At 44.2% G+C, this 20,919-nt stretch overlaps 1 protein-coding gene across 1 annotated transcript in view; it reads right to left on the bottom strand.

Annotated features, from left to right (window-relative positions):
* dpp6a (dipeptidyl-peptidase 6a) overlaps window positions 1–20,709 on the bottom strand; it is a 664,537-nt gene extending 643,828 nt beyond the window's left edge. Inside the window, exon 1 of the mRNA XM_055664215.1 lies at window positions 20,389–20,709. Within this exon, the coding sequence (XP_055520190.1) occupies window positions 20,389–20,568 (180 nt within the window). The 5' untranslated portion in view covers window positions 20,569–20,709. The remainder of the gene's footprint in view (window positions 1–20,388) is intronic.
* Window positions 20,710–20,919: the final 210 nt, after the last annotated feature.

Raw genomic sequence — 20,919 nt, 5'->3', positions numbered from 1 at the left:
TTTTCTTTTTTACTATTGCACTCGTGTATGGCAAGACCTATCAAGATAGCCACTTTATCTTGGTACACATGACAATAATAAACCGGCACGGTGGCGCAGCGGTAGAGTTGCTGCCTTACAGCAAATGGACCGCTGGAGATCCGGGTTCGATCCTGACTATGGTGCTGTCTGTACGGAGTTTGTACATTCTCCCCGTGACTTGCGTGGGTTTTCTCCGAGATCTACGGTTTCCTCCCACATTCCAAAGATATACAGATTTGTAGGTTAATTTACTTGGTAAATGTAAAAACAATGACCCTAGTGGGTATAAGATAGTGTTAATATGTGGGGATCGCTGGTCGACGTGGACCCGGTGGTCCGAAAGGGCCTGTTTCTGCACTGTATCTCTAAACTAAACTCAAAAAAAGTAGAAACAAATAACTGCAGATGCTGGTTAATACATAAAAGGACACAGATTGTGGGAGTAACTCAGCAGGTCAGGCAGCATCTCCAGGGAATATGGATATGACATTTTTGGTTGAGACCATTCTTCTTCGGAGAAAGATTGTCTACTCAAAATGCCACCTCTCCATGTTCTCCGGAGATGCTGCCTGACCTGTTGAATTGCTCAAGCATTTGATGTCCTTTTGAATAATAAATGGACACCAGTACCAAAACCTGAAATATACCACGTTCATTAGTTATCTATTCTACGAGTGCATATTACAGAACAAGTGTATGGGTAATCGCTGGTTAGCACAGACTTGATGGACAACTATCCCTAGTTTCATTTTAGTATAGGTTAGTTTAGAGATACAGCGCAGAAACAGGCCTTTTAGTCCACCAAGTTCATGCTGACCAGCAATCCCCATCCAATGGCACTATCCCACACACTAGGGACAACTTTACCGAACCTGCACAATTACGGACTGTGGGAGGAAACCCACTGGGTTACAGGGAGAATGTACATACTCTGTACCGACAGCATCCGTAGTCAGGATCGAACCTGGATCTCTGTCGCTGCAAGGCGGCAACCACCGTGCGCCACCGTGCTGCCCTAAACTCTAAACAAAACTAGAATGCTGGAGAAACTCAGAGGGAGCGGCACCCGCTGAGTTTCTCCAGCATTTTTCTCTACCTTCGATTTTCCAGCAAATGTAGTTCCTTCTTGAACATCTAAACTACACTAAATTTGGGAAAGTCAGCTCACTTGATTTGTACTGCGTTGATTTGCTCCAGTGTTGAATTACTCCAGCACTTTGTGTCTTTAAGGTCAGTTTTAGTACCTCTCTCAATTATCTCCTCTGGACGTTTTGGGTTAAACCCTTCTTCAGGACTCATCGGGACCTGTCTTTTTGTAAACCAGCATCTACAGTTCCTTCGGTCAGTCTTAAGAAGGGTCTTGACCCGATATGTCACCTATCCATGTTCTCCAGCGGTGCGGTCTGACCTGCCGAGTAACTCCAGCACTTTGTGCCTTTTTTTTGTGAATCAGCATCTGCAGTCCCATCTTTCCACCTGAAGAAGGGTCCCGAGCTGAAATGTCACATATCTATGTTCTACAGAGTTGCCATCTGACCCGCTGAGTTACTCCAGCACTTTGTGACCTTTTAGGAGTAGGTGTTCACCATTCTGCCCCTTAAACCGGCCCCGCCAGTCGATAAGATCACCGAGGAGCTGGTTTTGCCTCAGATCTGCAACCCCTTTCACTCCTGATAACATGTATTCAAGAAGGGAACTCTGAGGAATGTTCGCAATGCAAATACTTAACATCCCAATAGATTCCAGATTAAACTATGAGCAATTAAAAACCCGATCCAGACCAAGCTTTGCTGCATTGAAATCACTCCCCTCCATCTGTTCCAAAGGATAATCAGTACTAAGGCATTAAATTAGTTTGTCTTTAGAAGCCAGGCAAAGAACTCATGCTGGCAGCATTCTTGTGGTTTTCTTTCTTTATTCCTGTTAATATTCCCATGCTAATTGATAGTAAAAAGCTCAATCATAATTCATGAATGAACATGTTTTTTTTACCATCTTTCTCAAGCTCTGGACATCCCAAGGCACTTGATGTTACTTTAGTTGAGAAACAGCACAGAAACAGGCCCTTCGGCCCACCGAGTCCGTACTGACCAAAGATCCCCGCACATTAACACTGCCCTACACACACTAGGGACAATTTACACAAAACAAGCCAATTAACCTACAAACCTGTACGCCTTTGGAGCGTGGGAGGAAACCGAAGATCGCGGAGAAATCTCACGCGGTCAGGCGGCCAACGTGCAAACTCCATACAGTCAGCACCCGCGGTCGGGATCGAACCCGAGTCTCTGGCGCTGCAAGCGATGTAAGGCACTACCGCTGTGCCACCGTGCTGCCCAAATGTATAACCAACAGGATTACTTTGCAGCACAACAACAGAGTGCTGTGGGAACTCAGTGGGTCAGGCTGCATCTGGGGAGGGAACGGGCAGGTAATGTGTTGGGTTGAATCCCCCTCTGAAGTGTAGACATTTGAAGCAAATATAGCAGCCAATTTCTCCAAAGCAAGGACTCAAAAAGGGTAACGATAAAAATAAAAAAGGGAAATAATTTTTCAGTGATATTGCTTGACGTTAAAACCATGTCCTGTCCCTCACAAAACATAGAACAGAGGCTATAGGATAGCACAGTATTGGAACAGGCCCTTCAGCCAACAATGTCCATGCTGAACATGCTTAACTAATCTCCTCTGCCTTCACATGAATCACATCCCTTTGTTCCCTGCATATCCAAAAATGTCTTAAATGCCACTACACCTGTATTGTGTCCTCTTCCACCTCCCCTCCTGGCAATATGTTGCAAACACTCGCCACTCACTGCGTAAAAGACTTGCCCTGCACATCTACATTGAACTTCCCTCCTTTCACCTTATAACTCTGTTGCCTAGTCTTATGACATTTCCACCCTGGGAAAAATGTTCTGACAGTCTATCAATGTCACTCATGATATGGAATCATAGAGTGATACAGTGTGAAAACAGGCCCTTCAGCTCAACCTGCCCACAACAATCAACATGCCCCATCTACACTAGTCCAACCTGCCTGCGTTTGGCCCATATCCCTCGAAACCTATCCTATCCATTTATTTATCAGGCCTTCCCTCAGCCTCTGATGTTCCGGAGAAAACAATCCATTTGACCAACATCTCCTGATAGCTAATACTTACTAATCCAGGCAGCATTTTGTTACGCTTCTTCTGCACCCTCTCCAAAGCTTCTATGTCCTTCCTGTAATAAGGCCACTGGAACAGCATGCAATACTCTAAATGCAGCCCAATGGGCCTGTCCCACTTAGGCGACTGCAGGAGACTACGCAGTCGCCACATGGTCGCCATATGTTCGCAGGTAGTTGCGGGGAGTCGCCTTCATGGTCGCAAGGACTTCCCGTATTCTGGGAACTAATCGCAGCCTCATTATGGTGGCCGCAGTGTGTTGAAAAAATAGCCGCGACTAGAATTAAGCACCATGGAGAGTAGCGAGAATTCTCGTGTCGTAGGTGGGTCGCCAGGAGGTTGAAGGTTCTCGTAGGTTGTAGCCGGTGCTGACCGGTGAATTTAATTGACTCATTGGGGAAAAAAAAGGTAAGCAGCAGTTTTCAGAACCAAGGATAACCGACCGGTAACGTTATTGTCCGCCGAGCTTCACAGACGTGAATCTCTGGCTTATTAAATGTTGTCTCCACTTCTTCTCCCCCCTCTCCCCCCCACCCCCCTCTTTTAAAGGACTTATTGTACACTGTGCTAGCTGTCTTAATTACAACGCCAATCTTCCTGTTCATCGTGGTGTGTGTCTGCTCTGTATCACCTTGTCTTTGGACTGTGTGAATATTTAAGACGGCGCTCCCCCCATTTGCCCTGTCCTCCGCTTGCATAACGGGCTGGTGAAGGAAGCGATGTGTGTGTGTGTGTGTGTGTGTGTGTGTGCGTGTGCGTGTGCGCGCGCGCGTGTGTGTGTGTGTGTTCCACTGTGACAGTCGCCGTTCCAGTGGCCAGTTTTTCAGGCGACTGCCGGCAATTTGACAGTCTCCGGCAGCCTGCTGAAAAATCGCCTAATTGGGACAGGCCCATCCATAACTAAAGTCCTGTGAAGCTGCAACATGGCTTCCTGACTCTTAAACTTAATGCCCGGACCAATGAAAGCAAGCATAGCATATGCCTTCTTTACGACTATATTTACTTGTGTTGCCAATTTCAGGGAACTGTGGATTTGGACCCAAAGATCCTTCTGTATATCAATGCTGTTAAAGACCATTAACCGCAGAAACAAAGAACTGAAGATGCTGCTTAATACAAAAAAGGACACAAAGTGCCGGTGTAACTCAGCGGGTCAGGCATCATCTCTGGAGAAGGTAGATAAGCAAGGTTTCGTGTCTAGACCCTCCTTCAGTCTGAAGAAGAGACTCAAACCAAAACGTCACCTATGCACGTTCTCCAGAAATGCTGCCTAACCCACTGAGTTACTTTGGCACTTTTGTGTCCTATTGTGTGTTAACTGTATACTTTCCCTTTATATTCAACCTCCCAAAGTGCAACACCTGACACTCACTCATATTAAACCCAGTCGGATACTTCTCCACTCGGTAGCTGCTCTATATATCCCGCTAAAATTGATAGAAAGTCATGCCTATTAAAGTGAAGGCTTGCAGTATTGATATTGGAGAAGATGGTAGACTCGCCTCCTGCACCATTGGAGATGCTTGGGGGGGATGCGAGGTTGGCTATGGGAGCCCCCTGGAGCGCTGAGATGGAACGGTGGTTGAGGTGCAGCAACATGAAGGTAGCGAGTCAGAGGGTCGATGTGTCTGGGTGATCGCCTGGATCAGACACCACTGGAGGCCCCGCAGAGTTCTGACGTGTGTGTCGATCGGATGCGGCCTGCAGCGGCATGGAGTAGCAATGGAGGACATCAGCAGCATCGCCAGGCCCTTGCAACACCGGCTTAGCAACTCCCAGGACACAAGACACCACTGAAAACACAGCGACTCTGTACAGCCTCAGTGTAATCAACTCGGCTTCCACCACAGTCATAAGACATAGAAGCAGATTTAGGCCATTCGGCATAAAACTAATCTGCCAAGGTAATGTTTGCGACTGTACCTTAGGTTATTTTAGAGATACAGTCTGGAAGCAAGTCCTTTGGCCCATTCAGTCCACTCCGACCATCAATCACCCATTCACACTAGTTCTATTATCACAGTTTCACATCCATTCCCTGCACAATAGGGTCAATTTTCAGAGGACAAATAACCAGCCAGCAATCGCCCGTAAACTAGTTCTATCTTACACACCAGGGAACGTACAAACTCCATACAGAAAGCATCCGTGGTCAAGATTGAAACGGGGTTTCTGGCACTGTAAGTCAGCAACTCTACTGCTGCGCCACTGTGCCACTGTGCCATGCGAAGTGCAGAATACAGATCAGACTCACATCAAACAAAAAGGACACAATTGCTGGAATAACTCAGCAGGTTAGGCATCACCTCTGGAGAACATGAACAGGCAAAGTTTTGGGTCCAAACCTTTTCTTCAGACCGATGGGGGGAAGGTGAGGGAGAAGAAAGCTGAAAGAGGGGAGGGGTCGGGCACAGCGTGGCAGGAAGTAGGCGAGCGGGGTTTTGACTGTCAGATGATTAGAACAAAGTTCAGGGAAAAGGACAGAGGGTGGAAGTTAGGTTTGAGGAGTTGCAAATTGTGAAGCCAGAGAGAAGCTGGGGGAGGGGGTGATTGGAGGAATAAATAGGTTGGAGTCCAAGTGGAGCACAAGGGAGGGAAGGGAGGGCAGGGGGGGGTGGGGGAGACGGGAGGGGGGGGGGGGGGGGGGGAGATGTTAGAATCTGTAGCAAGGGAAGGTTAATATTGCAGGTCAATTCCATCTGAAGAAGAGTCTCGACCAAAAGCGTTGCCTATCCATGTCCTCCAGAGATGCTGCCTGCCCCGCTGAGTAACTCCAGCACTTTATGTCCTTTTGTGCATTAGCCAATTATCTGCAGTTCTTTGTTTCTTCCAATAAAAAGGAGTTGGACAGTTGAATGAAGCCCTTTTGGGATCTGCACTGACAATCACTCGTCGCCTTTTACAATGTTTGCAGAGTATCTGTCCTCACACCTGATGTAGACAGCTTGCTCCATCGCTCAACAACCGGGTTACAATAGCCAGCAGCTGAGCTAGATCTATGTGTCCGTAACCTAGATTCATATCCCCTGGGTCCTCCATGACCTGTTGAACTCGCATGCATTACACAAGGACAAAATAGGTTCCTTTAATTTAAAAAAAAAACCTTAATTAGATCTCTTTGAAATTTATGTCATGGATGTTAAGACTGAAGGCTACTTTGATTGTGTTAAGTCCTCATAATTCAGGTTTATTAAGCCAGGCATTAATTTAGTGTGCTTCTCTGAACCTTTTCCAAGACTCATACAGTATATCATTTAGACTGTGAGGGAATCTATGATGGGAATAATTTTCTGGCTAAGGTCTAACCAAGGAGCTTATTGCATTGTTTAGTTTATCATCACCCGAGCAATATATCCCACAGCTGCTTTTTGTAATGATAGCTTTGTCGTATTGGTGCTGGTCTTTCACATACCGTATACCAGGCTGTCTCCTATTCAGCTGACTTTAGCATGTTGGAATCAGCACCGTTTTTGTCAAATATCCAAAGAATCTATTTTTGCCCTGTCAGGACTCTTTGACTGCTAGTACATAACATTCACAATCTTGAAGGATTGCGATTTGCACAGTCAGGTTTAGTATGCGGTAAAGAAACTCAAACATGTGTAAATTGTAACTTAACGTCATTTTAATTCCAGGTAATAGACCATTGATTGTTGAGCTCTTGCTTAAACTGATCATGTCTCACGACAAACTTAGGGTGATACCGTGGTGCAGCAGTAGAGTTGTTGCCTTACAGGACCAGAGACCTGGGTTTGATCTTGACTACGGGTGCTGTCTGTACGGAGTTTGTACACTTTCCCTGTGACCGTGTGGGTTTTCTCCTGGTGCTCTGGTTTTCTCCCATATTCCAAACACATGTGGGTTTGTAGGTTAATTGTAGTGGTAGAGTATAGGACCAAAGGGCACAGCTTCAGAACAAAAGGACATTCCTTTAGAAAGGAGATGAGGAGGAATTTCTGTAGTCAGAGGATGGTGAATCTGTGAAATTCATTGCCACAGACGGCTATGGGGACCAAGTCATTGGGTATTTTCGATGGGCCGAATGTCCTCATGTCCTATGACATGAATTTACTCCAGTACTTTTGTGTCCTTTAGTGTAAACCAGTAATTCATTGTTTCTACAGAAGCATTTATATACCTTCACATGATCACACTCACAAATTCATAGGCATGGATGGGCCTACTTTCATGCTGTATAAGCTCTATGACTATATAATACTCTGTAAACAAAACTTCTCAAATCTCCCATCCGGAAGAAGAAGGTTGCACGGAAAATCTGTCATCTTAAATCACACTACATTGAAAGCTGGAAATATAACATGGATCCCTCTTTATTGTCATGTTCTATGAACATTTCAGAGAATCCTTATCCATCAATACTGCGCAACTTCCTTCAGTATCTGGATTTCAAAAGTTTAAAGAAAATATGGTTCCCCGCCATCTTCTTCGGGGTGATTCATAATGGGAAGTAAATACTGCCCTTGTGACAGAAACTCCATGACAGATGAGTAAAGTGTGCCCCCAATACTGCACCATTCATGTTGCTGTCTTTCGTGAACATGCTGCCAATATCAAATCTGCCACTTTACTGGAGTTACAAGAAGATAGTTATGAACCAGATTAAATTAATGAAAGCAGACTGAATTAATGCTTACTCTTTCTACTTTTGAACCAACCAAAATAAATGGGTAGGAAGTAACTGCAGATGCTGGTTTATACAAAAGATGTGCTGGAGTTGTATGAAGATGTATAAACACTGAGTCGTTCAGCTTTGTATATGAGTTCTTTATTAGCAGAACACATAGAGTGAATACACATAACTGTTGTAGGTTCAAGCTCCTCGATGGATCTGAAGAATAGCCCAACCGGCACACTAGATGACGTAGTAGAAATCCGAACTGGATTACGGATCGGGTGCACAACAGTAAAACCAGACATGGATCAAATCAGCTCATTGTGATTGATCCGCAGGAGTAACTCAGCGGGTCAGGCAGCATCTCTGGAGAAAATAAATTCAGTTTAGTTTATTGTCACGTGTACTGAGGTGCATGTACTGAGGTGCTTTGTTGCATCCTATCCAGTCAGCGGAAATACAATACATGATTACAATCGAGCCATTTACAGTGTATTTACATGATAAGGGAATAACGTTTAAGTGCAAGGTAGAGCCAGCAAAGTCCGATCAAGGATAGTCCGAGGGTCTCCAATGAGCTAGATAGTATTTCAGGACTGCTCTCTGGTTGTGGTAGAATGACTCAGTTGCCTGAATTGGTGATGTTTTGGGTCGAGACTCTTCAGACTGAGAATCAGGGGAGAGAGAAAACTAGAGGTATGAAAAAGTTCAGAACAAATCAGAGCTGGCACTAATGACCAAGGGAAGGTGGAGCCCACAATGGTCCATTGTTGGCTGTGGAAGAGCGAGTCCAGGTTAAAACGTGGTCATAAATGGCCTTATTTTAATCTTCTCATTAATATTAACTGCAGGTGATCCCCGTGCACAGAATCCCTTTGGTTTGATTTGTTCATGCTTTACTTCACTGATATCTAGTCAAATGTATTCCACAATATGACGCATCTATGCAAATTAAGTAAACAAACAATTCATTATTTATTCTAAAATTATGAAAAATATTCATCTGGAAGGAAAATTGGGGAAATAAGAGATGAGTAATAAAAATTTATGTCAACACTTTGACTGTTGTTTACTATTTCGTCCTAATAAACCATGTGCATATTTTGATTATATCCGCTTCAAATATGCCAGCCTTATGCCAACGTGTTATTGATTTTCATGAAGATCGATGTTCTTAACAATCGCAGAGGATTCATTCAGAATTAAAGATTATTTGATAATGTTTTAATGTTTTGCCATATATTTCCAGTATATGCAATATTAGAGAGTAGATCAATAGTAAATTAATAACTTATAATGTATCATTTACCACTGATTGCCGGTCAGGCTTCAGGCCATGTACACATACCTACAGAATTTGCTTGCAGATTCCTGAGCTAACACGTCAAATATTGATGATATAATTCAAGCACATTACCTCCTTTCAGCAATACACATTCAGATTGCCAGAGTTTTAAATCCATGTGTTAAAAGGGGCTTCGATGTTAATAACCCTGCAAAAAGCTACACATTCACTGACACAAGGGGAACAGGTGAAACTTGGTTTAAACTGAAACCGGGTAATTACCACCAAAGACAAACAAACCGTCTGAAGAAGGGTTTCGGCCCGAAACGTTGCCTATTTCCTTCGCTCCATAGATGCTGCTGCACCCATTGAGTTTCTCCAGCATTTTTGTGTACTCTCTGATCAACTCCCTGGTTACAACCCAGACTTCTGACTGCAACGCAAATCGTTTATTTGCACCCAAATCCTCTGATCAGTCCTTTATAGCTACACATGCCCTCTGATCGCACCAGATACCGCCTTGCAATATGTATGTACCCTGTACAACCAGCAGATGATTCAGGCGGCTTTCAGCACCTGCTACATTGGACAGCTCCCAGTGTACAGATTCTTCATGTGTTGGAAGGAACTGCAGATGCTAGTTTAAACCGAAGATAGACACAAAAAAAAAGCTGGAGTAACTTCAGACTGAAGACATCTCGACCCGAAACATCACCTATTCCATTTCTCTAGACCCGCTGAGTTACTCCAGCTTTTTGTGTCCACAGATTTTCTTCATTTCACTGCACATCTCGTATGTGTATGTGACAAATAAACTTGACTTGAATTGGAACGTCCCCTTCACCAGACCAACAGCTTTCTATAAGCGTCTGAATCAAGCGTTGCCAATCCACATCCGCCAGAAATGCTGCCTGACCCGCTCCAGCACTTTGTGTCCTTTTGCTCACTGTATCACGAATGCCCATTCGATTAGACATATTTAGCCTACTTATACCCTTATACATTAACTCTAGATTAATTGTCAAACCGCACACAAAAAGCTATTTACTTTTCAGACCAAGCGTAGTAATGAAATCTACTTGTGAAAGAATAATGTCTAACGTGGGCTTCAGTGACACTTCCCTATAGTAGTGCAGGAGACACGAGGATTTCGAGTGGAAATGAATCACTTTCATTTCCATTACGAGATCTTTGTTGATGATCATAAAATTGGTTTGACAGTATGAAAAACTTGATGTAAATAAAATATCACCTGTTTATTTTTAATCGGATTCGAGCCATGTGAGTTATTTGCACATACATTTCAATCAAGAATAATTAACCTTGATCACCATTTCATAGTTTTGGCCTCCGTATCAAAGAATAAAAGTAACTTCTCAGCTTTAGTAATTGTACCAAAACCTTGTCTGAAGAAGGGTTTCGACCCAAAACGTTGTCTATTTCCTTTGCTCCATAGATGCTGCCTCACCCCCTGAGTTTCTCCAGCATTTTTGTCTACCTTGTTCTTAAATTCATGTTACAGGAGCATAATTAAACTATTCGGCCCATCAAGTCTACTCCACCATTCAATCATGGCTGATTTTCCCATTCTCCTGCCTTCTTCCCATAACCCGACAGCCGTACTAATCACCCGTACTAGTTAATTAAATACATTTTTCCCCCTCCAAGGTACCATTGTAGAACATCAGAGTGGAGTTATAGCAAGGAAACTGGCCTTTCAGACCACCAAGTCTGCACTGACCATTGGCCACCTCTTCATGCTATTTCTATGCTATCTCACTTTCACATCTAATCCCTACACATTAGGGGCAATTTTACAACCTACAAGCCAGCATTTCTTCTGGATATGGAGACCCAGAGGAAACCCATGCAGTCACAGGGAGAACGTGCAAACTCCGCACAGTCAGAGGTCTAGATCAAACCCGGGTCTCTGGCGCTGTGAGGCAGCAGCTCTACCAGCTAAGTATCTCTAAGGTTATACATTTGTACCACAGCTAACCATGGGACATATTATCCCAATATTCCTCATTCTATGTCCTCCAGGCTACAAATGCAGACATTTATGGATATTTGGAAACCACACAAAATAGAAATCCTATATATATATATATTGTGTCACAGATACAGTGCCTCACCTACTGTCCATGCCAACCATCAAGCGCCCATGTTTACATTAATCCAGCACTGGCCCACTTTATCTTCCCCACATTCCCATCATCGCCCCCCTCCCCCCACCCCCCCAGACACAAACCACCACCACCCCACCTCTCTCCAAATTCTACCAATGTTTGCAATTCATAAGCATATTCCCATCAACTGACTCCTCCTCATCTACTCACTCTACACACAAACATATAGCGGCTACTCATATTTGTTGTGTGAGATTAAACTGGAGCACCACAGTTAGAGACTGAATGTGCAAACCCCACAGTCACAACACCCGTGGTCGGGATCGAACACAGATCACTGGAGTTCAATGACGGTGCTCCCAATGGTGCCCTGCAGCTTGCACATTCTTTACCAGAAGCCCGACCATCAGTATTCTGCTTTAATGATGTTGGTTCAGGAATAAATATTAGGCGGCCTAATATCTCCCTGGTTCATCTTTGAACTGGTGTCAGGAGATATTTCACTTCCATCTGAATGATTGGACTCGATCGTGATTTAATATCGCATCCAAAATATAAATGAAAGAATTGATCAAAAATGATTTATAGTCTCAAACATTTTGCTGCATCTAATTTAATAGATTGATCAGGTGAATTGCTCCGAGTGAGTAGGGAGTGTTGTGCTGGAACTCCTCATCACAGAGACCATTGGTTTGATGCATGATGGCAATCACAAAGGACATTAGCACTTTACAGTCTGTGCAGAAAGAGCCTGCAGGCATATGGGTATGTTTGCATTCATATAGCATCCTTAATATGATGAATCAGATCAGGAAGCTTCACGGGAACATTTGCAAACATGGTCTGATGCTGAGCCACAAGGTGGGTCATTAGTACTGGTGATCAACAGTTTTGTTCAAGAAATTCACTACAAGGAATATCAAAAGAGATGAATGAGAGAGTGTGCAAAAACGATTGTGTGTGCGTGTGTGTGTGTGTGTGTGTGTGTGTGTGTGTGTGTGTGTTTGTGTTTGTGTGTATGTTTGTGTGCAAGAGAAAAGAGAAAAAGAGAGGAACCAGAACGACGGAGAGAATGGTGCCTCAGTGCCATTTAGTTTGGTTTTAGATTGGTTCAGAGACATAGCATGGATACAGGCCCTTTGGCCCACTGAGTCCATGCCGACCAACAATCACCCATACGCTAGTTCTATCCTACACACTAGGGATAATTTACAGAAGCCAATTAACCTACAAACCTGTGGGTTTGAAATGTGGGAGGAAACTGGAGCACCTGGAGGAAACCTATGCAGTCACAGGGAGAACATACAAACTCCCTACAGAGATAACCCTAGGTCAGGATTGAACCTGGGCCTCTGGCATTGTAAGGCAGCAACTCTACCGCTGCACCACTCTGCCGCCCTGGAAATGGTTGAGAGTTTCAAGTTCCTTGATGATAATATTACCTCTCATGGATCCACTACATTTATGCAACAGCCAACAAAGTACACCAACGCATCTATTGCTGGAGAAGACTGAGGACATTCAGCGTCTCCAATGCCTCTTACAAACCTCTACAGATGCATCAAAGAAAGCATACTTTTGGGTTGCATCAAATCTTTGTTTTGGGAACAGCTCTGCCCTAGACCACAAGAAACTGCAGAGAGTCGATGATGTAGCCCAGTCCATCACACAGACCGCATTTCCCCCATTGGCTCTATCTACACTTCATGTTGCCTCGTAAAAAAATAATCAAAGACTTGCCCCACCCCCGCTCATTCCTTCTTCTCTTGCTCCCATCCAGCAAAAGATACAGAAGCTTGAAGGCAAGCACCAGTGGACTCATGAACAGATTTTCCCCCTCTGTTATCAGGTCCGTCCATAAGCCAGAGTACTATCTAATTCATCTCTACCGCATTGTGGACATTTGTCTATGGAACTGATGCGCTACAATCCTGAGAAATATATTCACTACTGTGTATCTTCCCTTCTGCTCTACCTATTTTACTTGTGTTTGACTTAATTGTACTTATCTATAGTAGTATCTGATCAGTTTGGATCGCATGCAAAACAAAGCTTTTCACCGAACCTTGGTACACATGATAATAATAAACCTAAACGGTGAATTCCAACAGGCCACAATACTGAATGACAAAATAAATGTCTCCTTAACCCAGTCCCATGTACCCTCCTATTCCAAGAGTGTGTTACCAGCCGCTCACCACAGTAAAAACATCCTCTCTGCATTCTACCAAGCCTTATAAGAATTGTATATGTTTCAATGAGATCATCTCCCATTCTTCTGTCTCCATAGGATATTGGTCCAGGTGACAATGCTTTTAAGTAAATAGTCATCAATTAGATGCACTCTGCTGTCCTTCTCCCTCATTGAACTCAATAACTCCCTTCAATGTACAGTCAATTTTTAAAGCTACCCGTTAACCTGCACCACTTCATAATCCTGGATATTTCTGATATAATTATCTCTATTTGTCTTTGCTCCAAGATAGAAACCCAGGTTGAGATAACTTGAGATAATCTCGTTTAAATGGTCTCAACATCCTTCGTATAACGTGGATCTAGAAGTGGATGTCATGCACTAATCATTTATTCTCTTCACACCTGCTGGATTTCAGATCTTTACCACAATACAAGGCTTCCTGGAGTGATAGTGCATCTAATTAGCTTGATTTCCAAAAAGCTACTTGAGATAAAATAATAATTTGCAATTACAAAGTTGCCCCGGCATATCTATTGTTCACTATAAGTATCACTACAGTATCACTATACTGTGATAGTTTGGGAGAAAATCATTGAGGACCATAATCCAAGTACCATACTCCTTCCCCATGATGATAGTGAAAGCTATGAATGACATTAATAATGTGGGCTTGATGAAAATTAATACATAGAAACATAGAAAATAGGTGCAGGAGGAGGCCATGGCTGATCGTCCCCTATCAATAACCCCTGCCTGCCTTCTCCCCATATCCCTTGACTCCACTAGCCCCTAGAGCTCTATCTAACTCGCTCTTAAATCCACCCAGTGACTTGGCCTCCACTGCCCTCTGTGGTAGGGAATTCCATAAATTCACAACTCTCTGGATGAAAATGTTTTTTCTCACCTTAGTTGATTATTGGGAATTAATACAATCATCATTATATATATATAAAACATGTGACTTTAATGTTATTTTGTCATCCCACCCAAGCTTGTGAGGCATATCACAAACCAAGTAAATGAGTGATCTTGTTGGCTTGCTCTGTGTCAACAGCCAAAACAACAGTTAATAAATATCTTGAACCAGATTGTGCATTTTAATGAACAGCCACAGAGACTGAGTTCAAGGTAAAATTCAATCTTGGTATCCAAAAAAAATGGTGCTAAACACAAAACTGTAAGTGATTTATAATGTTGCGTGGATGTTTCACATTGAGGGTAGTTACCAATTTCTATATTCATGACTGCTCTCTATGTTCCAAAATGATGCCTGATCGGACTTGACCTGTTCAGCTGCTGAAAATACAACTCATTTGAAGAGAGTGAATGGATTGTGATGAAAAGCATCTATTTTAAACGCATACCTCAAAAATAGTACCTACACTTAATGGATTTACTGTACAAAAGAGGGTCAAGATAATATTGAAAATAGTTACCATGGCAACGGGAGACAAAAGAGGAGAGATTCTAAACAAAAAAACACAGGGGTCAACTCTGAAATGACAATACGCTACAAAAATATGAAGCTCCAACCTTTGTTCATTTTATTGCAGAGCAGTTGGCATGGAGGACAGACTACACCAATCAGTGACATGTTAGATTCTGTAGTGACGAGACTGAATCACGGTTATTGGCATGGTTTCGCTGTTAATGAGGTATCATTAATCATGAACTGTGGCCACAGCAGTTTCCGTGTAAAATCTGGGCTCGAAGCTGTTCATTGCAAAAAAGGCCCTGGTACCGTGAGAAAATATTGGATACTTGGCTTAAATGTCTTTTATAGATTACACAATGCATAATTATTTGCATAGCAGTAATTACCAGGGGTGGTTTTCTTGGAAGCCAGTCACCACTATGAATATATATATATATATATATATATATATATATATATATATATATATATATATATATATTTATTTGTTTCATCAACGACCTTGCAACGAGCATAAGATCAAAATTAGGATTGCAATGCTCGTTCCCTTGAAGTGTCTTGCAATAATAGCTCACGTAATGAAACAGTGTGTACCCACTTGCAGAGAGACCCAGGTAATATCTCGGATGCTGTGGCGATGACAGTCATGAGCGGTTGCTTGTGTGGATGGGAAGAGACCTTTCCAAATGGCAGAGAGCAGAGAGTGTCGCTTCTGATAAGAGTGGGAGAGGGGATCTGGAGAAGAACTTTCTTATTCAAGGAGCAGATAGAATCTGGAACTCACACTCTGAGTGGGTGGTGGATGAAAGTCTCTCACTACGTTTAGTAAGTATCTAGATGAACGCTTAAATCACCAAGGCACAGCAGGCTAAGATCCAGGTCCAGGACTAGAGGGTATTAGCTATACAGAGAGGTTGGACAAACCTGGATAATGATGGATTTTCTCTGGAGCATCAGCAAATGTGGGGAGACCTGGTAGAACTATATAACATTAGGAGAGGGTGTATTATGGATAGAGTGTACAGTCTGAGGTTTAATCCCAGTGTGAAAATGTCAAACACTTGAGGGCATGGCTCAAGGCCAGAGGGTAAATGTTTAGAGATGTGTGAGCTAGTTATTTTTACACTGAGAGTTATGAGTGCCTGGAACCTGATGTCGGGTGCGGTTGTGGAAGCAGATATGCTGATGATGTTTCAGAGGCTTAAAGATAGGCACATGGATATGCAGAGAATGGAGGGATGTGTATCACATATAGGCAGAGGTGATTAACTTGGGATCATCTTCAACATGGACATTGTGAGCTGAGGGGCCTGTTCGTGTGTTGCATGTTATGTGTGATTATGGAAAACCGGATCAGTATAGGTGGCCACTCGATAGTGCGAAGGGCCTATCTCTGCACTGCATGACTCTATGGCATGGTACTGAGCGTTTCAAAGGTGTGTCATAGACGCAACACTCAATGGCAGAAGCACAGATGGATCCCCCACATTCCAAATCTGGTAAGGGGCCATTGACCTGAAATGTAACTGGAACAGGCACAGTGCTATCACCCCCTCCACAAAAAGAGCAGTTTAGAGATTGAGACAAAGATGAGTGAATTACTTCCTGACATGCCAAATCGCTTCCACCATTGGCAAAGAGTATGAAGAATGGTGTCCACTTGAGATACACTTACAGATACAGTGTGGAAATAGGCCCTTCGGCCCATCGCATCCATGCCGACCAATAATCACCCTACACTCGCATTACCCTACACATCAGAGACAATTTACAAATTTACAGAAGCCATTTAACCTGCAAATCTGCACGTCTTTGGAGTGTGGGAGGAAACCGGAGCAGCAGGAGAAAAACCCACGCAGTCACAGGGAGAACGTACAGACAGCACCCGTAGTCAAGATCAAACCCGGGTCTCTGGCGCTGCAAGACAGTGACTCTACCGCTGCACCACCTTGCTGCTCCTAATGAGCCCAACTCTAACAATATGCCAGGAACTGAATGTATTCAGGACAAATGGTCTTTTCGACTAGCCTTTGGTTAAAAAAAACTCCCACCCTCCACTCTACAGTATATAAGATGCCTACAGTCAGAACCCTGTGTAAGATACATGGTGATAATTCTCTTGAACTTCCTTTAACTATCTCACAAACCCTTTAACTCTACCAACAAGAAGGCAAGTGGCAACAAGTGGCTGGAACAGCTCTCCTTGCAGGTTGTCCTCCATCCTAGAGAGTGGCCGGACTTGTTGAGTATGGACAAATGCAGAGAACAATTATGAGGACGTTGCCAGGACTTTAGGGCCTGAGCTATTGGACAGGCTTGGACTTTATTCCTTGGAGCGCAGGAGGAATTTTTCACACAGAGAGTTGTGAGTCCATGGAATTCTCTGCCAGAGGGCGGTGGAGGCCGGTTCTCTGGATACGTTCAAGAGAGAGCTAGATAGGGCTCTTCAAGATAGCAGAGTCAGGGGATTTGGGGAGAAGGCAGGAACGGGGTACTGATTGGGGGTGATCAGCCATGATCACATTGAATGGCGGTGCTGGCTCGAAGGGCCGAATGGCCTACTCTTGCACCTATTGTCTATTGAGGCTGAGTGGTGATCTTATAAAGGCTGCATAAGATCATGTGGGGAATAGATAGGGTGAATGCACAGTATTTTACCCAGAGGAGGGCAAACAAGAACCAGAGGACATAGATTTGCGGTGGGGGGGGGGGGGGGGGGGGGGGGATTACTGTTTTGCTCTGTTTCGGTCTTCTAACTTTCTACTCAACTAGCGTATCCACCCGGAGCTTGCAAATGATTCAGATTCAAATTCAGATTCAAACTTTATTGTCATTGTGCAGTTGCAGTGTACAAGTACAGAGCCAACGAAATGCAGTTAGCATCTCACCCGGAAGTGTGAACACAGAATAATGGAACTGTAATATATATATATATATATATATGTGTAGCAGTAGTGCAATTTTCTGGGGGGAGATCAGTCACTGGGGGAAGGAGTATGTGTGTGTGTGTGAGTGTGTGGGGGGGGTGTCTGGCAATCACCAAGGTGCAGAGTTAAGTAGGGTAACAGCCGCAGGCTAGAAGCTGTTCCTGAACCTGCTGGACCGGCAACGGAGGAACACGGATGGTGACAGGAGCACGGATAATCAATCACCCCTTCCTTCGCGGCAATTAGCCAATGCGTAATAAATATTCATTTTGCCAGCGACACTGGCCATTAGAGGTCTAACGCTGGGCGAATGCAAAGCCAAATGACAATCCAGCCTACACTTATGTAGCACCAGAAATGAGCCAGGATTAGTATTCCGGGTGGAAGCACAACGCTGGCGACATAGAAAGCGACACCTGCTGCTAATAGATATATTGACGCTATATTTCCACTATTCTTTACCGTATGTTTGACAATCTGACCTTGGATTAATTTCAAGCCCTGTGTCCATCGAAAGGGTTAAAGTGCAAATGAAAGAAGAGCAAAGCTAATTCGGCCTCCCGTGTTCTCTTTTATACATGACCAGCCGCTAACTTGGCAATGTTGTACTATAAAACATTAATCTCAGTGCGATTTAGAAGCCACTTAGCGTGCGGTTGGAAACTCAAGCGTACAGCTAATGCTTTCTGTGGCTGAAGGGCTGTTTCTGGAACAGCTTGTCGAAATTAAAGCTGAAAGTCCGCTTCTTAAAGGACAGGATGAGGTAGTTTGTTGTGGCAAGTACAACAACGACAACAAAAACAACAACAACAACAGCCTGCGTTCCTTGTTTTTGCTAGACAAGTTTCAAATCTAAGGGCGGGGTGGTGGGAATAAGGATAAATACTTCCCTCCCCCCCCCCCCCCCCCTTCTCCCCTCTGCTCGCCTCGGTGTATCTGGCAACCCGATTAAAACAGGTCTCCTTTCAACCAATCTCAAATACAAATCAAAACTGCACGCAACTTTCATCTGCAGTAGATTAAAAACAAATACGCGCGGGAAAAGATAGGCGGATATTAAATATTCTAATCTTCCTTTAGCACAGGGAGAAACGTTCTGGAATATGATATTTATAATTATATACACACGTATGTATATTTATCTGTGTATGTATGTATGTATATATATATGTGTGTGTGTCTGTCTGTCTGTGTGTACGTGTGTGTGTGTGTATATATATATATGTGTGTGTGTGTGTGTGTGTGTGTGTAATTATACACATATATATACAGTGCATGCATACACCCATACATAGATACACACATACAGATATATAGACCCATAAACACACACACATATAGACATACATGTATATATATACCCATACATACATATACCCTTTCATAAATGTATACACACACACATATATATATATATATATTTACATACATACACACATACCTTTCATACACACATATGTATATATACACACATGCACCACAGTAATCTTCATTGCGGTGCATGTTTCACAGATTGGGCCAGGGCAAGGTTGCTAGATCTGTCCCACAGTGAGTGAGTGTATTGGTCGTGATCGCGGGACAAGTGTGTCAGGCATTTTAAACAAAGATAGATCCTGTAATTAAACTATCCGGCTATAAGCAGTCAGCCTGAAGGGAACGATAAATCTTAATAACTTCTTATTCTCGCATATCAGCTGTAAGAAAATGTACAGGATCACACGGCGTCGCTGGCGCCGAATCCCTGCGGAATAGCTGGAGTCTAGTCATAAAACTGGACGGGGGACTGAACTCGCGGGTCACATCCTCTTAGACCCGGTGCATAACCGGCGACCACAAGGAGAAATGTATGCAAGAAATGTCACCCCTGTGTTGACCAGAAGGACATCTGCAGACAGGAATGATGGAAAGGTTGCCCAGGTGATATGCAAACACAACTTCTTAAACACATAACCGAGGTTTACACGGTAGCGAGCAGCACGCCGTTGCATGAGATGTACAACACAAACCCCCAGGTCACTATCGTCTCAATGTCTATTAAAGTCCCCCACTTCAGACAAACGTATCAGATGAAGCAGAGCCCGACCTTTGTCACAGTCAGGAGGGGTGGTGCGTTAACCCCCTCAAATACCAAGCCCAGGGGAACAGACCCAGACGCGGGAGTTGGCGACTCAGATGAGAAAACTTGACGCCAGGCAACTTGAAACAGCGCGGTGGGGGACTTCGTGTGAGGTTAAAGGAAGCAGGCGGAAGGGAGGAGAGGGGAGCGGAGGGGAGGGGAGGAGAGAGGAGGAGAGGGGAGGAGAGGGGAGGAGAGAGGGGAGGAGAGGGGAGAAGAGGGGAGGGGAGAAGATGGAGGGGAGAGAGGGGAGAGAGGAGAAGATGGGAGGAGAGGGAAGAGGGGGAGAGAGGGAAGAGGGGCGAAGATGGGAGGGGAGTGGGAGGAGAGGGGAGGGTTTGGGGTTGAAAGCAAAAGAGCCCCGTGGGGCAATACAAATATCCCTGTCCCTCTCGCTCACACACACACACATATGCATATCGGCACCCGGCGACACACGTATGTACAACACCAAACAAATGAAGATTGCTCTCACATCGTCTTCGCTCTGCTGGTACTGGATGCGGGGCCGGTTCTCTTCCAGGGGTCGTGCGTTTTTGCCCGCGGTGTCGTCTTCGGGGTATTGGCCAGCCAGGAGGTGACTGCCTTCAGCCGGGGCTGGGTAAGACCTGGAAGTGTTGATCTGCCCAGTGATCCTCTGATACAGCGAAGCCATGAAGTCGGCTCTGGGAGTCAAGTGCAAGGGCGCGGGCAACTTCGATCTAGCCTCGCCGGCCGAGAGAGGAGAAGATAGAGGGCAGAGAGAGGAGAGGGAGCGGACAGAGAGAAGAGAGAAGGAGGGAGAGAGAGAGGGAGAGAGAGAAAGAAATATATATATATATATATATATAGAGAGAGAGATAGAGAGAGAAAGAGAGAGAGAGATTGCAGAGGCAGATATGAAGTGGGAGGCGAGGGGGGAAGGGGTTTCTAGATGGAGCCAGGCCTAACGGTAGTATTCCGGCATCTGATGATGATCGGCCGTCCCGGGGAGAAGCAACCGTTGGAGGCGTTCAGCTCTCCTTCA

Source organism: Leucoraja erinacea, chromosome 2 (assembly GCF_028641065.1).
Source record: "Leucoraja erinacea ecotype New England chromosome 2, Leri_hhj_1, whole genome shotgun sequence".
Lineage (NCBI taxonomy): Eukaryota > Metazoa > Chordata > Chondrichthyes > Rajiformes > Rajidae > Leucoraja > Leucoraja erinaceus.
This window is presented reverse-complemented; position numbering and strand designations above follow the sequence as displayed.